A 20,334-nucleotide genomic window follows, 5' to 3' on the forward strand; every position below is an offset into this window, starting at 1 on the left:
TTGTTGTAGTAGTGGCAACAACAACAATTGTTTACGTTCAACATACACAAAAATAAACTGTCCAAGGAAGGGGGCATATAACTGAATCAAAGCAGCTATGTTTTCACTGCGTGCACAGTTCGAGAGAAGAGCTTAGTTTATACACAATTCAAAGGCAAATGTAAACACAAAACAGGCGCGCACATATACACACATGGTGCGTGTCTATGTGTACGATTGTGGAGAAGTTTCAACCTCTATGCTGCGCTATTTCGAGAGACATGTGAGCGCTATTTTGTATTTAAACTGATTGCAAATGAAACGATCTTGCATTGGTTTGCTTGCACTCGCAACATAAACATTATAAAGAAAAAGAAATTTTTTCGAAAAAGAAAAACAGAAAAGATAAACGACCCAAGAAAAAAGTTCCTTTTTTGTTCGTTTGCATAACAAGATACGCACATAACTAAAAAAAGAAGTTTTTATTTTTTCTGTTTTTAAAAAAAGTAAAACGAATTTGTTGTAATAAAAATTGGCAAAGAGTAAAAAAAGAAGAGACAAAATTTCAATCAAAGTGATTTTCGAATTTTAATTTTTGAAAACGAGTTAGTGATCCAGAGCATTTTTAGACACAAATTATTATATATATATATTTTTTTTATCGCGACAATTGAATTTAACGCGAGAGCATCAACGCAGTGATTAAGTGAATATAATCAAGTGATTTTTTATTTGAATCTTCGATAAACAAAAGAAAAATAAACAAAATGATGGCCGTTGCAGCAGCTCAGAAAAACCGCGAAATGTTCGCTATCAAAAAATCATACAGCATTGAGGTATGTAGAACGAATTCAGTTTATTGTGCAAATTCTATCTAATTGTAAAATCACAAAACAAAAAGCAATCTTAAGAATAGATTATATACACCTAGATTTTCTTTTTCATTTTCAACAATGTTACCGAAGAAAAAAGTTCTAACTCAAAATGTTCAAACGATACTCGTTCTTAATTTTTTGAATTAATTTTATTGTTATTATTTTTTCAAATAAGTTAAGGATTCTTTATTTAAAAATGAAATTTGAATCAAAGCATCATTCTATAATATTCTATAATGTCGAATTATAATTATCGCCTTCAAATGATACACACGATAAAAAAGAATGATCACTCTCTCCTAAACATTTTTTTTTCTTAAATTCAATGTAAACAATCAGAATGAACAGATTTTGTTTGCAGCTGATGCTTAAAATAAGAAGCAACGAAACATCAACAAAACACCGTTTTATTATTTGTTCTTCATTTGATGAAGAAAGATGATTTTAATTGTAAAACATTTGACGTTTGTTATTTCAACGTAACGGAAATCACATCAATATTTATAATTCGCGCATTCACGCTTTTTTTTACAAAAATTATATAATACATATTCCGATTGAAATGTATTTTATTGATATCTGCGTTTCATACTATTAAAAAAAAGATGATGCTGTGAGAGCTTCTGTGATGCAGCATTCATGAGTAGTCCAAAAATTTAATCAATATTAATATATATACACGTTTATACGCAGACAGATGTATCGTACCGATATCATCGCCGTCAATACGTAACGAAAAGAAATGATGAAAATAAAATCTTTCTTGACCAAAAAAAAATTTCACCATGTTTACCTCATTTTCGTTTGTCATACGGTATGGCACTCTCGCCATATCAATCGGCGTTGCCGTTGGTCATAATACGATCGTTGTGCTACACAAATGAATCGTCGTGTATTTTTGAATGAAGAAATTAAACAAGAAGAAAAAAACTTCTGGTTGTTGTCAAGTTTCGCGTGATCAATGGACGTAAAAAAATAGTGATTAAAAGTTGAAAAGTTTTTCATGCACTTTCTGTTCCAATATGACTCTTGGTCAACCTAAGCATATATTTGCTCATCTAAAAGAGTGAAACCAAAATCGTGCAGTGTTTGTGTACGCGCACGCCAATATACATGCCGAGTGATTATAATTTGAGTTTGGTTTTCATCATGTTAAAGAGATGTCGGAGGTCTTTTTGTTTTATTTTCTGTTGTGTTTTTCTCTTATCTGTTACCTTCTTCTTTTTTATTCATTTCAAATCGACACATTAGCACATGTGTGATATGATGGAATGCAGTACAACCATTTGGTTGAAAAACCAGCTATTTGAATTAAGCAATATATTGATTTTGACAGTAATGGATTACTAATTGATTATAAAAAAATGAGTTTTTGTTCAATACCCCGAAAAATATGAACAACTGAGAGAAGACGGAAAAAATTGTATTCAAGTTGGTCACGTAGTCATTTGGCGGCTTACATGTCCATTGGCTAATGGTTGTTTTCATACAAATGTGCCGCTTTTTAGATTTCAGTAAATTAACTTCGGATTTTTGTTTAAACATAATCATCAACCACCCAAAGAATATTCAATTTGCATACTGGTATCGATTGATTTTAAAACAAAAGAAAAAATCATTTGTCAAACTCTCATTTCCGATGACATGAAATAGCTGACTCTTTTGTCCATGTCAATTGATACTGATGATGATGGTGGTGATGGCGCTTCCACACTTGCGTTCTTTGTTCAGTTTGAACAATAATTCAGTGTTTCCAGGTGGCAATTCCGCATATATGACCAATATTAAAAAACAAATTACATTCAAAGGCCAGTCGTCAGTTTTTTTTTTAATTTTTTGTTGTTAAAATTTTCAATTTTAAAATGATGTGACAAAGAGCGATGTATATAAAGAATGAGACAGCAATTGAAAATACAGAGACCATGTGTCTATGAATGCGTTAGCCAGAGTCTGACTAATGTGTCCGCAACATGTGTGCTGTATATGCTACTGTGAACTACTTAAGTACTTATGCACAATGGATTTAATTGCCCATTGACCTGATTGATAGCGACAACATCAGGTACACAATTGCCAAACATTTCCCATACTAGATTCTTTTTTCGTCTCTATCTGTCTCTCATTTTGTTTGCTTCTTGACGAAGGTACGAGGTGTGTGTGTGTGTGTGTGTGTGTGTGTGAAGCACCATTTTCCAATAAACACAAATGAGCTAGGGGAATTTACGTATTCACGAATTGGTCTTATTTTGACGTTTTACATCGCAAAATTCACCGATATTGATAAGATTATAAGCGATAATGCATGTTCGTACAATATTCGAAAAATATTGCTTACCATTTATGTTTCAACTAATTTGGATATCAACACATTTACGTGTTGATTTCATTTTCAAAATAATTACGAATCCAGTTTTGAAGAAACTGTTCAAGTAAATAGTGACATTTTACGCATTATTCCGTTTGAGTATAACAAACATTTGTATAGATTCATAATTGATTTAAAATATCTACTCCGATTGTTCGGCATAGCATTCGAGTGGCGCCGTTGCTTTGTTTTCATATAGATTTTTTTTTTCTTTAAATATACTTTGTTCACCTGTCGTCAGCAATGCTCAATCGATGGGAGCACATTTTTGAAGTGATATCTATAACATCAAAACACGTATAAAATACATCTTGATTTACAAGTAAAATAAACACCGACTTGCCATAATAGCAACAACAATTGATCCCGAATGAACATCGAGATCATTTTTTAAATTGCCAAATCAAATATGTTTCATTTCATGAGCAAAGAAAAAAAGAACCAAAAAAATGAGCGGCATAATTCTAAATTTCACATGACATTATCAAATGAGGCATTCATAGTATTGCATACACATTTATCATAGCATGTCGATTTGCTATTCCAATATTTGCATAAAATTTCAATAAAATTATGGCAATCATATGATTATAATGTCGGCGACATTCGTTCAAAATGTTTACAATGAGCTTAAAAAAAGTAAATTTATCATGTGTTTTATTATTGAAAAAATGGTGATGATGTGTACACCACATTTGAATAAAATAAATGAAAAACTGAAGTGGATGTGAATGACATTTGGTGTTCTTCAAACTCCCTACTAAATCCTATTGATCTAGATCTCATTCATCGTAAAAAATATGTTATTCGAATTCAATACCGATGCCATAGTTATCGTTATATTTGTACGCAAATTCTATAATTTCAATTCAGATTTGTTTAACAATGTTTTATTTTATATTCGTTTATTTAACAGAATGGATATCCATCAAGACGCCGTTCACTTGTCGATGATGCTCGTTTTGAAACAATTGTGGTCAAGCAAACCAAAGAATCTGTGCTTGAAGAGGCTCGCGAAAAGGCTAATGGTGAGTAAAATTACGTTGATAAATTCATAGAAATCATTGCGATGATTTTTTTTATCTTCGAAAAAAACAAAGTCGCTCAAAATAAAGATGCGCCCAAAAGTTTTTTTTTGATTTGCGATTTTTTGTTTGTTTGAACTTTTTTTTGTTGAGTTATTTTTGAATTTTTCGTTTTAATTTTATTCCGATTCAGACTTGAACACAAGCAGTGTCACTCAAGCCAATACTCAAGAGCAAAAATATGGTAACTATCATTTCATCGGTCTTTTTGCTTGCGACAAACATTTTCACTTTATTAACAAACCAATGTTATTTTAATGCATTTTTGTACAGATGATGCTCAGAATAAAATACCTGATGTGTTCAATGATGAAACTGTAGAAAATGGTATTTATTTTGATTTTAACTTATGATTTTGTTTTGTTTTTTAATTTTATGATTTATTTTCATTTCTTTTTCGTATTTTTTTCTTCATTGACTTTTCATTTCATTTTTCTTTCTTAATTTGTTTTTTTTTTATGTTTTTCTAATGTTTTTATTTGGCGCTTCAATCGGAAATATATAGCCGATAATCCATTGAATAATAGTGAAACTTACTTTAGCGATGTCGATGAGGTGGATGGTCCAAATGGTAAGTCATATAGGGATAACAAATTAATTTATCGAATCAAATTGAATGCTATATTGGATCGAAATAGAAACCCAGTTTGGATGCGAACACAAATAAAACGATCCAAAGAAAATTTATGAATGAATCATGATTTGGTGTGATCTCTGTCATTATCAACACACTTATTTACACGTCAAAAAGTTCTAATAATATACAATAATTCATCATTTGAAATGGAAACAATAAAAGATGCGAAAACCTTCTACCAAATGGTATTGAAACACTTTACACATTCGTATTTGTGGCATGTATTTGAAAAGCAGCAAAGAAATATAGCAACAAAAAAAAACAACAACCATTCCATTTTATACGCTCGACTGCGAAAGCTACCGGCCAATGTGATTGTACGTGATTCGTCTCAGCATCTAGTGTAAGAGGCACCTCTTTGTTCTCCCTTATTGTTGCTCATATGAAATGATTTACTCACCATACTTTTGCTACTTCTTTCGGTATATATGGATTTCTTTGCGAAAATGAAGGATTTGCGAAATGGGTTAATGCATTCGATGCCCACGCGTCAAAATGCTCCCAGTTCATAGTATGTTGGATTCAATAAAAGTGGATGCTCTCTTCTCTCTCTCTCTGCACATACATTAAAATTTAATACTTTCCATAATCGTCAAAACGACACAAGCAACAGTTGAACCACTTTACTTCAATGCCATTCTTCCTTGCCAACGGAATATTACATGTAATTTTTATGATGATTTCACATTAAAGCAAAAGCATAATTTTTTATACGCGTTGATTCGCATGCGACAGTGTTGTCTTGCTATTTTTAGAAATAGCTTGAGAATAGTGAGCATTCAGCACCAAGTAAATGGAGAGTATTTGATGAAGAGAGAAAAAAGTCATCAGTCGTCTTCATCAGCCAATTCGGCATAGTCACATAAATTCAGTTGAAGTTGGACAATGAAGCAACAATAAGTTGAACCCACACATGAAAAGCAATAGATTTAGACGGATTATATTTTCCATTTTTTTTTTGCGTGTGTCGCGAAACTTATGATTCCAGTTTTGCTCAATATTTTGTAATGTATTTTTTTTTTGGTAAATCCATTTAGATGCCGGACTCACCGAAGAAGAAGTTGTAATTGCAAATGCGGCCTCAGAATCACCAGAGGCTGAAAGGGCCGTACAACGTGCTGCAATTGTGGTTCGTCTTCGCGATGGAATGAGCTCATTGGGACGCATTTTGAAAGCCATTGAAACATTCCATGGAACCATTATTCATTTGGAATCACGACCATCACACGAAGATGGTGTTCAATATGATGTGCTTGTCAAAGTAGATGTGTCACGAACAAATCTATTGCAATTGATTCGTTCATTGCGTCAAACCAATTCATTCGGTGGCGTTAATTTAGTCGCTGAAAATTCGATAAATGTTAAAGCACCATGGTTCCCAAAACACGCATCCGAATTGGACAATTGCAACCATTTGATGACCAAATACGAACCCGAATTAGATATGAGCCATCCAGGTTTTGCTGACAAGGTCTATCGTCAGCGACGCAAAGAAATTGCTGAAATTGCATTCGCCTACAAATAGTAAGTCAACTGAGTTTTTTTTTCTCTATATCCTTCATACATATATGTGCGTGTGCGATTATGGATAGATAGAAAGAAAGATGAAGTAAGCCGATTAAAATTATACTGATGATAAATTAAATTGAGGAGTTTTGCGGTTTTCTTTTTTGTTTTTGATGTCATAATATCTGAGTGGGGTATACATTTTGAGCACGTACACAACTTCTAGCCACAATGTGAGAGACTCAATGGAAATGAAGACAATCTGTCTTTTACAAGCAAATGCTTATTCCCTTATGTCTGTTATGTGTGCGTTCGAATGTGATTTGCTCGTATGAACCCAACAAAAAAAAAAACGTCAAACTTCATTGATGTTCGTTATGATTATGGTTAGCTGCTCAAAATATTTCCATTGGATATCATACCTTTCCTTCATTTTTTTTCGTTGTTTTTATCGCTTTATTTAATTCAAATGTGTGTTTGTTATGGAATTTTATAGTGGTGATGCAATTCCTCACATCGATTACACCGAAATCGAAAATCAAACTTGGCGCGCTGTATTCCGTACCGTATTGGAATTAATGCCAAAGCATGCATGTGCCGAGTACCGTGCTGTATTCGCAAAACTTCAAGCTGAAAACATTTTTGTTGAGGATCACATTCCACAATTGGAGGAAATGAGCAATTTCTTGCGAAAAAGTACCGGATTTACATTACGTCCAGCAGCTGGTCTCTTAACAGCACGTGACTTTTTGGCATCGTTGGCATTCCGTATTTTCCAAAGCACACAATACGTTCGTCATGTAAACTCACCATACCATACACCCGAACCGTAAGTACAATTTTGGAATTGAAATTCTTATCAAATTACACAGTGTCAATTGTTACGAAAATAGTTATCGTTCATTCAATCATTCCGATTGTTTCGAGGCATAAATGTGCATAATTTTAAATGAATATGCAATGCCCAAACTTATATTTCTTCACAACTGTGTAGAAAATTCAATTTTAGACAAAGAAATATGGAGACCCTTTTTTATTGTGCTACCATTAACAATATGAAGTGAATAAAACATTGAGTAAAATATCATTTAATTTGCACTTTGAGTAGAGGCAAAAAAAGAAGTGATATTTTATCGCAATTCTTCGTTTCGCGGTGGTGAATTTAAATATGATTGAAAATGGCGAATGGAATGTGATGTGCGACAATACAACCGACAATAGAATTATATTGAAGACAAATGCAACGACTTGCGTTGATACCAACCATAGCTAGAATCATAGCGAAGGGGACCGAAAAATAAAGAGAATTATATCAACTGTTGGAAACGGTCATGTTCGGATCACTGCTTCTATTTGATGGCAATGGAAGTGGGAAATTGGTCGGAAACGGTATTAAAGCTCTTTTGCACTCACTTAATATTTTCCCGTTGTTCTTTTTTTGACATCACTCACCATACTCTCTCGCTTTTCTACTTTGTTTTCGTTTTGTGTGCGAAGCATTTGATTCAATTGACGATGTTACGCGTGATTTCTCTATACGTTGCTAGATATAAATGTCTTATTTCCGAACGGCATTCATATGCTACACACAAAAGAGCACAGACAATTTTTGAATTGCCCATTTTCACACTTGTCGAACTGAACCGGAGAAAAACGGAAACGCTTTGATGTTCACATCGAACGAAGACAAAGAGCAACAAGTTGAATATTATACGCAGAAATATTGCACATTGAGACTCTGAAACATACAGAAACCATTCAAAGTGTCGCAAATATTTTATTCATTGAGCTGCTGAGCACTTTCGATACACAGAAAATTTACTTACTTCACTTGCACTATTTATACTTTTTAAAGCACAGTCAATTCAAAATACAATTTAATCAAAAACATTTTTTTTTTGGCCATATTCATAACAAAAAACAAAACAAACATTGTTCAGAGAAGATAATATTGGAATTTGTCAAATATCTGATATTTTATGTCACAAAACTAGTTCGAATAGGTGCTTGTTGCGTACACGGTTGCGATAGTTGAAGCACGGTTTGACATCGATATGGATAGAACAACTAAACGAATTCATATTTATAACTCAATTTAATTTCTAATGTAATTTTCTTAAACTACATACTTTGCATTGTCCAATATTCGATGCAAAATGACTTGTAAAAGGGAAATTATACTGAAAATCGATATTCGTTTACATCATCATCTATATAATTCAATTATCCCATATCGAAAGACGAAACAGACTAAATAGAAGTGATGCAAACCAACACAAAAAAATAGAACCAAAGTAGATGTCAACTTCATGTATCTACTGTGATGTACAACGTTCTTTCTATCTAATGGCACCGTCAACCAACTGATGATGCTCCATACTCCATGATGATGCTCCATTTTTTTACCCGAAAACAAGAATTGACATGGAATAGGAAAAAATGCAACAATTATAATTCACTTAAGTCGGTTAATATTCTCTTAGATGGGAATTTGTTATAGCAATGCCATCTTTATCGGTGTAATTTATGTTATAATCGGATTTTGTTGAGATATTTTATTCGCTCCCCTTTTTATTCAATTACATTCTTTATCCATATAAATCTGATCCCCACGAGCCATTTTCAAGTGCTTGCCAAATTCAAAAAATTAATTTGACGGATTGTCTCTTTGAAATCAGAAGCCAATTTACTACCTATATATCTACTAAGAGTTGAATGAACCGATTGTACCGATTTTATGGTAGAATTCGTTTCATGGTGACTTAATGGTTTGTTTTTGACCATTTTAACCGCTAAACTATAAAACATTCAAGTTCATGATTTTATGAATTGTTTGAGTTGCCACGATCTTGAAATTATATATGAGGTACTTCATTTTTAAGCAAATTCATTCGACAAGTGGCACCATCGCAGAGTATGAAATATGATTAAAAGCACAATGCAACTTTTAAAATGAAATTTCAATTGATTTGAGGCATTTACAAAAACGTATTTATGGTTTCATTTTTTTTTCTTCATTTACACAGTGATTGCATTCATGAACTTTTGGGACACATGCCATTATTGGCTGATACAAATTTCGCACAATTCTCCCAAGAAATTGGATTGGCATCGCTCGGCGCATCCGATGAAGAAATCGAAAAATTGTCAACGGTAAGTACATTTTTGTTTGTGAAATTACATACATAAAGAATACATTTATGCCTATATGTGACTTAGTAAATGTATGAACATTTCCGAGCGATATATATATAATAGTAAATTTTAACAACAATAGAATTTCTGATAAAAAAAAACAGTATAAATACATGTTTATCGTATTGGAATTTTTGATGACGTTTTTTTATCATTCATGGTGGCAATAACCGAATATTCATTATAATGACAAAGCCAACTTGACCCAATTGCATTGGAATTCATTTTATTTTTGTGATTGATTCGAATGTAATCTACGAAAAGTGAAATTGGTGAACGGCAAGTTCAAAGTGAGATTAGCACATACAAAAAAGGAAAATAAAAGAAGGAAAGAGAGAGAAAAAGGAATCCAGAAAACATGTGACAAACACACACACACACACAATGTACTATATGTGAGAAGTAGTGAGCCTTATTGGTTTTTTTTTCTTTCAATTTAAAAACGTGAAAGAAACGTAGATTTATTCATTAATACAGATATGTAATAAATTAATTGTATTTGGCAGCGCAACATTCGACACCGGAGAGCGTTAAATAACTTGTTTTCATCATTCATTATGAACGAAAATGTTGAAACGAAATCCAAAAATATGGAAGTCATTCTCTTTCTTTGTGTATAACTGTTGTCGTGATTGCGCTTCACACATGCGACAGTGGAACAAGACATTTATCATTTCTTCAACTTTCGAGAGTTCCCCCATTTTCTTCAATGTATTATAACTTTTGTTTTTCAAAAAGTGATTAAATTAGTTACCGAAAAAAGAAACATTAAGAAAACAAAGAGAAATAGCAACATTGAATGGTTATGCATTCCACGGTGAAAATTGATCTAACAAAAATCAATGACAATCGTTCATGTTCTAAATGTTATGTGTGCATTTTGCGTATGAAATTGCTTTTTATGGCCGCTTGATCGTTTACACCAAGGTAAACGGTGAATGTCAAGAATACTACATCACATATACATAATGAAACAAGCGGCAAATGAGACGAATGAAAAGCCACTTCTGCATAACTTGAAGGCACCATGCGTATGAGGTAGCGGTGATTGAGTTATTGATTTATGTGCCATGCATGCCATTGGAAACATTGCCTCTCCTCTACTTCTTCATCGTTTTTTATTTATCGTTTGAAAGTATTTTTTTTTATGTAGTTATTTTAGTGCAATACAGAGCTAAAATGTGAATACCCTACTTGTTACGATTACTTACGGACCTATAATCATTCAAATAAATGCCAAAAACACAAATTGATATTTAACTAATTTGCACTTTGAAACCGAATAATTTGAAATTGAAAACGAACAAATGAACCATTCACAATGATATTGGAAACCGATAATACACAGTGTAGAATATGTCACGGTGAGAGAATAAAACTTTGAATGATAAAAATGGTCAAATGTTTTCCAAAGCGTATAAAAGTGAAACGGAACTACTCTACCGATTAATTTGCTTCGTACCAGAAATTCTTGATTTATTCGTCGACTTCTAAATAATATTCAATTGTAATTAGTTTTAATTGCTTGAAATTTTATTTGAATGTGTTTTCTGTACAGTGGGCAAGATATTGATGAGGCAAATTGATATCGATCGATCGATATAGTTTCATGAATCCGTACGGTCATAAAAATATAGTAGCGTATCGACACAATCGCACTGAAGGTGAATGAAATCAATAGAGCGTGTCGCATTCATATCGAAAATCAAAGTTGCATATCCAACAAATATTAAAATAAACGGTTTTATCGCTTATTATCGCCAGTTACAATTCACAAAATATGATCACTCACAAATGAACAAATCATAATTAAAATGTTTAACTAATTACATTTTTGCGATCTTTCTTTCATTCGTTTGAAATATATATAGGTCTATTGGTTCACTGTTGAATTTGGTCTCTGCAAAGAAGCTGGCAGCAAAGATGTCAAGGCCTATGGTGCTGGTTTATTGTCATCGTACGGTGAACTATTGCATGCATTGAGCGGCAAACCCGAATTGCGCGCATTTGAACCGGCCAGCACAGCTGTACAACCATATCAAGATCAAGAATATCAACCAATTTATTATGTGGCCGAAAGTTTCGAAGATGCCAAAGAGAAATTCCGTCGTTGGGTGTCCACCATGTCACGACCATTTGAAGTTCGTTTCAATCCACACACTGAACGCGTCGAAATTTTGGATTCGGTTGACAAACTCGAAACACTTGTATCACAACTGAACACCGAAATGTTACATTTAACCAATGCCATTGGTAAGCTCAAGCATCCAGGTTGTTAAATGTTTCTTTCCCTTGAACGACCAGCAACAGAAAAAAAGAAAAAAAAATAACAACAACAAACAAACAATATATAAATAAATTCACAATTTCTTTCACCTTTTTCAATATATATCGGAGTGATTGCCATTTCAGAATCGGCACACCCGATAAACTAACAGACCATTTTATTTAAAGAAGAAAAAAGCGTTGTGAGAAATCGAAAAATGCAAACACAGTTTTGCAGATTAAAAAAAAGGTGAAAATCAAATTGAACACTTTGAACAATAATACAGGCATATATTTTTTGATGTAGATGTATGTTAGTTAAAGTAAGTTAAAAAAATGTATACTATATAATCTCTTTCCAGTGGTTCCATTTATATGGATATTTTATCTACTGTTCGAATTTAGACATCAGTTAGTTTTGTGTTTATTACATTTCACAGCACTCGCTTTTAATTTGAAACCACACACACACACACCCACCCACACATTTTTTTTCTCACGATATTTTTTTTTCTTTGTTACTATAAAAAAAATCAAAATAAAAACGCCCTTTGCCTTGTTGTCCAATAGTTTCAAAAATCAAAATAACTGCCCATATGCCAAGGCCAAGCCCAACATACACACTCACAAAGAAAATAATTTATTTTTCATTTACACTTATAGTAATTTGGATTATTATTTATACTTTTCGTATTTTATTTTTTATATACTTTTTTTACGCATTCAAAATTGAAACTGCCACTTATTATTATTTCTTTTTCGTCCACCTAGAATTTATTTACCTGTGCGTTTCACCTTTCCTTTTTAATTAATTAATTTATTGTAAATAATTATTTTGTCGGTATTTTTAGCATTTAAGGAAAAAAATAAATATTCTGAAAATTGAAAAAAAAAAAAAAATGAACAAAATAAAATTGAAACATTTGATATTTGAGAATCAATGGCATTGAAAATTAAAACAACTGAAATGATGTGTTCGCCACGCAAATAAGTGGAACAGAAGAAAATGAAAAAAAAAATCAATGTGTTAAAAAAAAATCGGTTAGTTCTTCAGTGTATCTCATTATTTTGTTGAAATAAATATTATAATATAATACTTAATAAACATTATTATGTATTTCTATGTTTTCCTCTCACTCCAATATAAAGCAATCAAATAAATGTGAAATAAAAAAAAACTCAAGCGTGTTTGAATTGTCGCCCCAAGTCTTTAATTCTCTACTCGAATTCTGCCAGCCTTTGAAAAATAACCAAAAATATATTGAAAAATCCATGTATTATATTCAGTGAGATTGCCATCTTTTTCTTTATTGCAATTCATTGTTTGTGTCAATGTATGTATTTTTTATGAGACCATAAAATGGTAAATATTCTTAATGGATTAAACGTATTTGATAAATTTTTTTCTGCTCTTTAAACGTGAATATTATTTGTTTTTGCTTCTTGTGGTTCTAATTGGTTTTAAATAAAGATTTCTTGATGATTGACTTTTATAGTTAATTATCTTAATCAATCTGTTGCTTGTTTTTCTCCTTTTTTCGATACTAACGAAACAAAATGGTAACATTTATTGGTAGTTGCCAAATATTGTATTTTTTTACAGCAAACTAGCCAATGAATGAAACAACAACAACAACCTCATCCTTTAAATGTGGAATGTGTTATTGATCGCTCGTTGCGATGTTTCCTGTTAACCATTTCCGTGTTATTTGTTTTGTACTCTGGCACAATTGTCTGTCTATGTAATTGGAGCTAGCTCGCGTTGAAAATCAGATTAAAGAGCATTTAGTACAAAATCAGTTTTTTTAAATACCATCTTCAAATAACAATTCTATATTATAACCAAGTTGACCCAACACGATGTGCTACTGTATATATTTAGATGTTATTATTGTATTTAATATGCATATGTTAGTTTGTATTGTTTTTTTTTTTTTTAATTTGTTGTATACGTGTTTTACAATTTGTTTGAAGTGGAATATGTACACAATTCAAGTGGATATAGGAAAAGAAATGGACCGAACAAAACAAGTGATGAGTTGAAAGACAGAATATATTGAATTAAATATTAAATTGTCTAATTATAACACCTTTATTTCGAGTTTGTTGGAGTTTATTTTGAAATTTATTTAATGTTTGTAAAAACAAAAAGTAAAAAAAGAGTTCGGATGCATTTCGATACTGTCTGAAGAGTATTTTTTTTAAGTTTAAATATTAAAATTTGAACAATAGAGTAAACTGGTTTTTTTTAAAGCATCCAATTATAATGGAGTCGATATAGCACTTATTTTGATTCATTTTTTTTTTCAAATTCCCATGAATTTTGTTTGCATTTTCACGCGATTGAATTGACTATTAATTTTAGCTCCTTAATAAATTCAACTCAACAATTTTGATTACTTCAAAAAAATAGGACTCTCATAGATATTTGTTTCTCTCTTGCAAATTGAATGCAATGAAATTAGTGTTGATGATGTGGATTCATTCAAAATATGCTTATAAAAAAATATATTCCACATTTTGAGATATAAATTTTTTGTTGATTTTCAACCACTTTGAATTGTATGGTTGATGAATGTTACAACTATCGATAAGTTCATAAATAGCGTTCACTTTTTTTCTGTCATGAATTTTGCGAAATTAATAATAAAAGAAAATGTTCTCTGCGCTGCTCTTTCATCATGAGACAATTTACAAAAAAAAAGTTATAGAATTTACTCACGCGCAAAATCCACAGCCGAAAAAGAGTGTGATAGAAAACGACGTTTGTTCGTCAAGTCACTAATAACCGAAAAATATTTGTTGACAATAACTATGAATTGAGCGAAAAGAATACGATGATTTCATGAGAAGTGACATGATGAGAATTGGTGATAACATGTTGCTGTATATTTAGTTAAGTCAAGATGAATAACTAGAGATTTTTTTTTTTAAATTAGCTCGATATATTCTCTTATTTGAAGTTCACCAAAATATTATATGTTATTGATCGTTCGGATGAACCAATGATTTTATTTTTTCGTTCATCACCATTTTGACATCCTCTAATCGATGCGAAATATCGAATATTTTATAAAATGAAATGATACACTAAGTTCAGTTAAATAAGTACATTTTGACGTAAGATATTTTTGCTTCTTATTTGGCTTTGTTTTGCTACTTGTGTCGTTCCAGTTTATTAAACAATTGAAACTAGTGAAAATGATATATAGTTAAGCTAACATCCTTTTTGTATTTTTAACATTCACACCATTCACTCAATATAAATATCTTCGATAGGATAAGCCGTTTCGATAAACTTCTGGTAGAAACGTTGAAATGCGCGACTGCAAAATGACAACAAGAAACATCAACAAAGAAAATGGATTAGATATTAAATTGAAAATAATGGTTGACTAAAGATTAACAAAATAAAAATAAAAACAAATTACCCGACAGCTTCAGCTACAGGTCGTGTTGATTCTTGCCCTTTGAAAACATGGCACGCAAAACGTTGTATTGTCGGATGCTTTGTGATGAATCCAATGTAGCGATGATCTCGTGGATGAAATGCACAAAACGATACATTTTTGAGCGAATAAAAGTAATCTATGCATGGTCTCTTCTTATCCTTGTTCTTAAAACGAGAAATTATTTGCGTTGATTAGAAATTAACCGATTCTAAACATTAAAAATGAAATACATACTGTTGATGCTCGTTCAACCATGCGTAAGCCTTGATCGGATATTTCTAAAATGCACACTTGAATGCTTGGCGATTCGCCGCATTCGCCAACAATTTTCCGTACAGCTTGACAAACGACTCCGGTACCTTTGTGTGCCATTGTTTCAACTGAACCCATATAACCGAGTAGATATCGTTCTTTTTTCACTTTTTGTGCATTTGGATCGAAGTCATTGTATTCCAAATCGACGGCATACGCTGATGGGAATATACCTTGTCGGCCTGTACGTAAATTGACACCTTCACACCATAAATCGTCCGCTTCTTTTTGCACATAAATCGGATCACCGATTTCAATATCGATTTCATCATGATGACGTGGATTAAATTTATGTAATCCACGATGAGTTGCTTCGAGCATTTCCAATTGGCTATACGGTACACCGCCAAATGGCGGTGGAAATGGTGAATGTGATGTTGGCGACATTGCCAATTGCGGTGATAAACTTTTTAAATCTGCCGGTGAATGAGCTGTTGAATTTCCGGAATCAACGTCTCCCAAACTATGTAAACGATCTGAATCGGGACTTGAATCTTCATCAAGTAGATAACCACATTTACGTGCTAGCATTCGCTGGCACAATGCACTATTGATTGACTGATGATGATTTCCTATTGCATTTGAGCTCAGTTCATCGGCCAACGATGATTGACCACTATTCACTAATATGGAAGCTAAACACCACAATGGATGGACAAAAGAAAATGACGAGATTCATATTTAAATTATTTGCATGCGATAAAAATTATTGTAAATTATTGATGGTACATAAAATTGTTTTGAAACATATCTTACATCTTTTATTCTTGGGAATTTCGGGAAGTTTTCGACGACGTCGTTCGACTTTCCCTGTTGTAAATGGTTGTTGCTGATGTATTCGATCGCCAAGATTCGTTTGACTCATATCAATTGTATCGGTTGTCGAGCTGGCTGCCGTTTCTGGTGATGTTGTGCTGGTTGTTGTGGCCGTCGTCGTCGTCGTTCGTAAGCCGTCGCCGATTTCATCGTCTTCTTCGGGATTCGTAAGCAAGCATTTTAAACTACCCAATGTATTGCAACCCGCATTTTTTATGAATTTCGGTGATTGTATTGTTACATTTACTGATTTCAAATCATTTTCATCATTTCCATCAGATGCATCACTCTTTGATGTGGGTGATTCGTCGTCGTCTTCCAAACTGGGCACAATTCTGTAAACAGATAAATAAATAATAATCAAAAAAAAGCGCAACACCTCTACCAATTGCAAAAGTCCATCATAAAACACAGTATTATGAATTTTTCATTCAATACGGTGTCATTTTATTGGGTCGGTAGCAAATGGAGAGGAATAAAGGGAAAAAAATCACATTGCATGTAGTGGGTTCCGCTTCAAAATAATCGATGAAAGATTATTGCTCGCAAATTCGGACAAACCGTGTTGTTTTCAATGACTGTGTCTATGTAAAGCACATACCGTTCTAAAGTTTCATTTATCGATTATTTCCTATTGTTTTAGAAGAAGTGAAAAGTGAATTGCACATCGATAGAATTAAGTGAGAAAGAATCATTTTGCAAATCCAATTTGTTGTCATAATTTCTTCTCGATATTTATAGTTTTACTTAAACGAAAAAATAAAAACCCATCACACCTTTCACACACTATTTTAATAATCTAATTTTTATTTTGTATTTTGTCCTCATTTCATATCTACCGTTTTTTATTATTTGCATCGCTTTGTGTATCACCTGTCGTCCTTTATCCTTGCAAATTACACAAACAGATATGATGGATAATTTTATTCCCTTCATTGCCTCCTGTTCACCACTTTCTTCTCTCAACCACTTTGTACATATTATCAAATAAAATCGGACGGACTAGAATAATAATGCGAAAAATGCCTTACGAGTAAAATGGTGCTGTTGTCTTTGATGCGCTTGGTATTCGTTCGAATGTCTTTCGAAACTCTTCAAATTCTGTGTCAGCCATCGTTGAATTTCACTAAATCTTTTATTTATTATCGTTTTTATTTTTTCTAAATCACTTTTCCTAAATAAAACGAAACTAAAATTGCGCCCAACATAAATTAACAAATGAACAAAAAGAAAGAAAAAAACTATTGAATATTTGGTATTGTGTTTATTTAAGTTTTTCGCGTTCTAGTTGGTACGCAGAAAACGCGAAATGATGATGACGAACACGAATCCGACGTCGACAATGAATTGGATGAAAATTTTGTTTTCGTTTTTTTTTTTGTAGTAAAAAATACCACTACTTGGATGTATCCAAATGGAAAACTCTATTACACACACATGGGACACGCACAAACACAGACACCCGAACAATGTCAGTCGGTTTGATATGGTATTGATTTTCGGGTGAAAACAGTGCGAATAGTTATGAATTCAGTTTCAACCCCACATTTGACATAACAAATACTATTGTAAAAACAAATGTCGTGCACACACATACAAATGCAAGATAAAAACATCATGGAATTAACAAATTTTCATTGAAAATGAAGGACCGCATGAAAATGCAGAGTTTGCGCAATAACCAATTTAATCATTAGCACGCAAAGCAACAGAGGGTGTAAAAGTCATCTATAACGGTATCTTTTCTGATTAAAAATGCTTTCTTTCAAGCACTCAGTGCGTCGATGGAGACGGTCGAAAAACAAAATTGGTATGCAAAATGCCTTGGATACATTTATGGTCAGTGTTGGCATGAAATCGGATACGAAAGGTAAAAAGCAAAAAGACTACTGATTTTACTCCATTTTACAAACAAATTGATTCAAATCACATCGAAAGCATATGATCAAACAAAAAAGTAGAAAAAAAATAAAAGTTTTAAAGCAAACGATGCTTTTGTAACTAAAGATTCCATTAGTGTGGATTGGTTACTTCTCTTGGGAAGCAGTTTGCATTGTTAAAAGAAATCGACAGAAAGATAAACGAGAACTAAGAACTTTGTTTACTTCGAAATGTTAACAGTTTGCTTTTGTAGACTGATTTTCTCTTGCTTTTATTCATTCCGTAATGAGAACAATGTACATTATACATACCGCATGTGCTGTATTTGTTATCGTTGCATTCAACCGAGATATACATAAAATATCGATTAAAGTGAACACTGTTCACGATAGTTACGACAGATAAAAATGGATTATCCGCTTCACAGTGACTCACTTAATTTTGCTTGATGTGGAACGAAGTTGATTTCTATAAAGTGAATCACGTCATTTTCCATGTGAAGCACTCTTTTTGGGGGAAATTTGAAGACAAATAAAGAAAGTCAACGGCTATTAATCAATTGGCTAATTAATCCTCTGAGAAGTACTTACCACAGTTTTCATTGAAAACTTTCCAATGAGCCAATTTTCACAGGAAAATCCGATTTATTTATCGAGATCGACCGGTACTAGCGCTTATACTTTTGTCCTTTGGTAAAAAATGTGAAAAAATACCGCATTTCAAATGATTTAATTGTTTTCTCGCTGATAGATAGACGATTCAACATTTCACATTAAGCCCTGCGGTCAAAAGACAATTCATACTATATCCACAAATGAACCTGTTGCTTGTTTGACTTGCGTCAATTTTCATTTTCACTGGAAGCAACAGAACAACAATGAACATTCATTTGACATCCACCGCAAATACGATCTTCACTCCATATCGCCACATGAATAAACAGTTTTCATGTTCCGTTTAGATACAATGGCGTGATTAATTTACCGTAACCGACTCACCAAACCAACCAATCCGATTCGAAAAAAAATCATTTTAGTCATGACCTTCAAGGCGCATTTTGTCTAAACAAATGCCTATTCCTCTTGTTGATCAGAATACACAAATGTACACATTTGTATTCGATTCCATAGCCCTTCGCTTCCATGACACGCACAAAATTATAAGAAATTATAGTAGAAAATGATTATGTGGTTTTAAATATTACGGTCAACGTAAGAAAATGGTGTTGTCCAAAAAAATGTCAAAGTTCGTATGAGAGTTGAAAGAAAAATTTGGGACTGTTTTTGCGCTTTATTTCTTAATCATTTATAAGGCCTGTTTCTCTAAAATTATTTTTAAAAATTCATGAGTTTTTGTTTGATATATACGAAAATGTGATTGAAACTAAAACATTTTTTGCCAACATAAAAGACGTCTTCATCGTAAAGTTTTACTATGGTTAGACCAGTTTGATGAGAAAATTAACGAGCCTCATCAAAGTTTGAAGTTCATGATGACTAACTTGTAATGAATTTTGTTTGTCTATGTAGCAAATGCACTTTCTTATCAAAATATACATGTTAAAGCTGAACCTTTTTTAAATACTTTATTAAATAGATAAGAAATAAAATATTGAGATTTAAATACTAATTTAAGGGATCACTACACGCGGTAACAATTTCATTTTGATGGTTTTTCATTCATTGTTTTTCCGAATATGTAAAATAGTAAATTTAATTCTCTCGTCTAACTAATATATTGCGATGTAAAGGCGAAATAAATTATGCAGGTCCATTATCCAATTGTCTGTTGCGTGAAACAAAAGGGATCGCAGTTCGAAAGAGCAAGATGGTTATCAAATGGTTGCTGGGCGATGAATGGTTGAGAAGGAAATAAGATTAATAAAATGTGTTTGCATTGTTTTGCAGTAATAATCGATCGAGAGAGAGAGAGAGAGAGAGAGAGAGAGAGAGAGAGAGAGAGAGAG

At 32.5% G+C, this 20,334-nt stretch overlaps 2 protein-coding genes across 2 annotated transcripts; one reads left to right on the forward strand and one right to left on the reverse strand.

Annotated features, from left to right (window-relative positions):
• The first annotated feature begins 315 nt into the window (after positions 1-315).
• LOC116345444 (tyrosine 3-monooxygenase) lies at positions 316-12,486 on the forward strand. Its single transcript, XM_031774823.1, has 9 exons — positions 316-815; positions 4,136-4,247; positions 4,438-4,488; positions 4,578-4,631; positions 4,810-4,875; positions 5,979-6,465; positions 6,944-7,276; positions 9,474-9,600; positions 11,514-12,486. Exons 1-9 carry the CDS (start codon positions 747-749, stop codon positions 11,919-11,921), a joined length of 1,707 nt encoding a protein of 568 aa, XP_031630683.1. The 5' UTR covers positions 316-746; the 3' UTR covers positions 11,922-12,486.
• A 698-nt stretch (positions 12,487-13,184) lies between these two features.
• Positions 13,185-17,819, reverse strand: LOC116345445 (JNK-interacting protein 1). The gene is made up of 5 exons (XM_031774824.1): positions 17,519-17,819; positions 16,428-16,822; positions 15,594-16,306; positions 15,339-15,523; positions 13,185-15,233 (listed from the first exon to the last, which is right to left on the reverse strand). Exons 1-5 carry the CDS (start codon positions 17,599-17,601, stop codon positions 15,161-15,163), a joined length of 1,449 nt encoding a protein of 482 aa, XP_031630684.1. The 5' UTR covers positions 17,602-17,819; the 3' UTR covers positions 13,185-15,160.
• Positions 17,820-20,334: the final 2,515 nt, after the last annotated feature.

The sequence above is a fragment of the Contarinia nasturtii genome, unplaced genomic scaffold, assembly GCF_009176525.2.
Source record: "Contarinia nasturtii isolate CC-2019 unplaced genomic scaffold, AAFC_CNas_1.1 Cnas_scaffold_1240, whole genome shotgun sequence".
Classification (NCBI taxonomy): Eukaryota; Metazoa; Arthropoda; class Insecta; order Diptera; family Cecidomyiidae; genus Contarinia; species Contarinia nasturtii.

Bases quoted from the DNA above. Each gene is read 5' to 3' on its own strand.
- LOC116345445 (XM_031774824.1), bottom strand. From the start codon at position 17,601: ATGGCTGACACAGAATTTGAAGAGTTTCGAAAGACATTCGAACGAATA. The intron at 16,307-16,427 runs GTAAGATATGTT...TGTGGTGTTTAG, and splicing joins AATTCCCAAGAATAAAAGAT to CTTCCATATTAGTGAATAGT. The intron at 15,524-15,593 runs GTATGTATTTCA...TCTCGTTTTAAG, and splicing joins TGGTTGAACGAGCATCAACA to AACAAGGATAAGAAGAGACC.
- LOC116345444 (XM_031774823.1), top strand. From the start codon at position 747: ATGATGGCCGTTGCAGCAGCTCAGAAAAACCGCGAAATGTTCGCTATC. The intron at 4,248-4,437 runs GTGAGTAAAATT...ATTCCGATTCAG, and splicing joins GGCTCGCGAAAAGGCTAATG to ACTTGAACACAAGCAGTGTC. The intron at 4,632-4,809 runs GTATTTATTTTG...GGAAATATATAG, and splicing joins TGATGAAACTGTAGAAAATG to CCGATAATCCATTGAATAAT.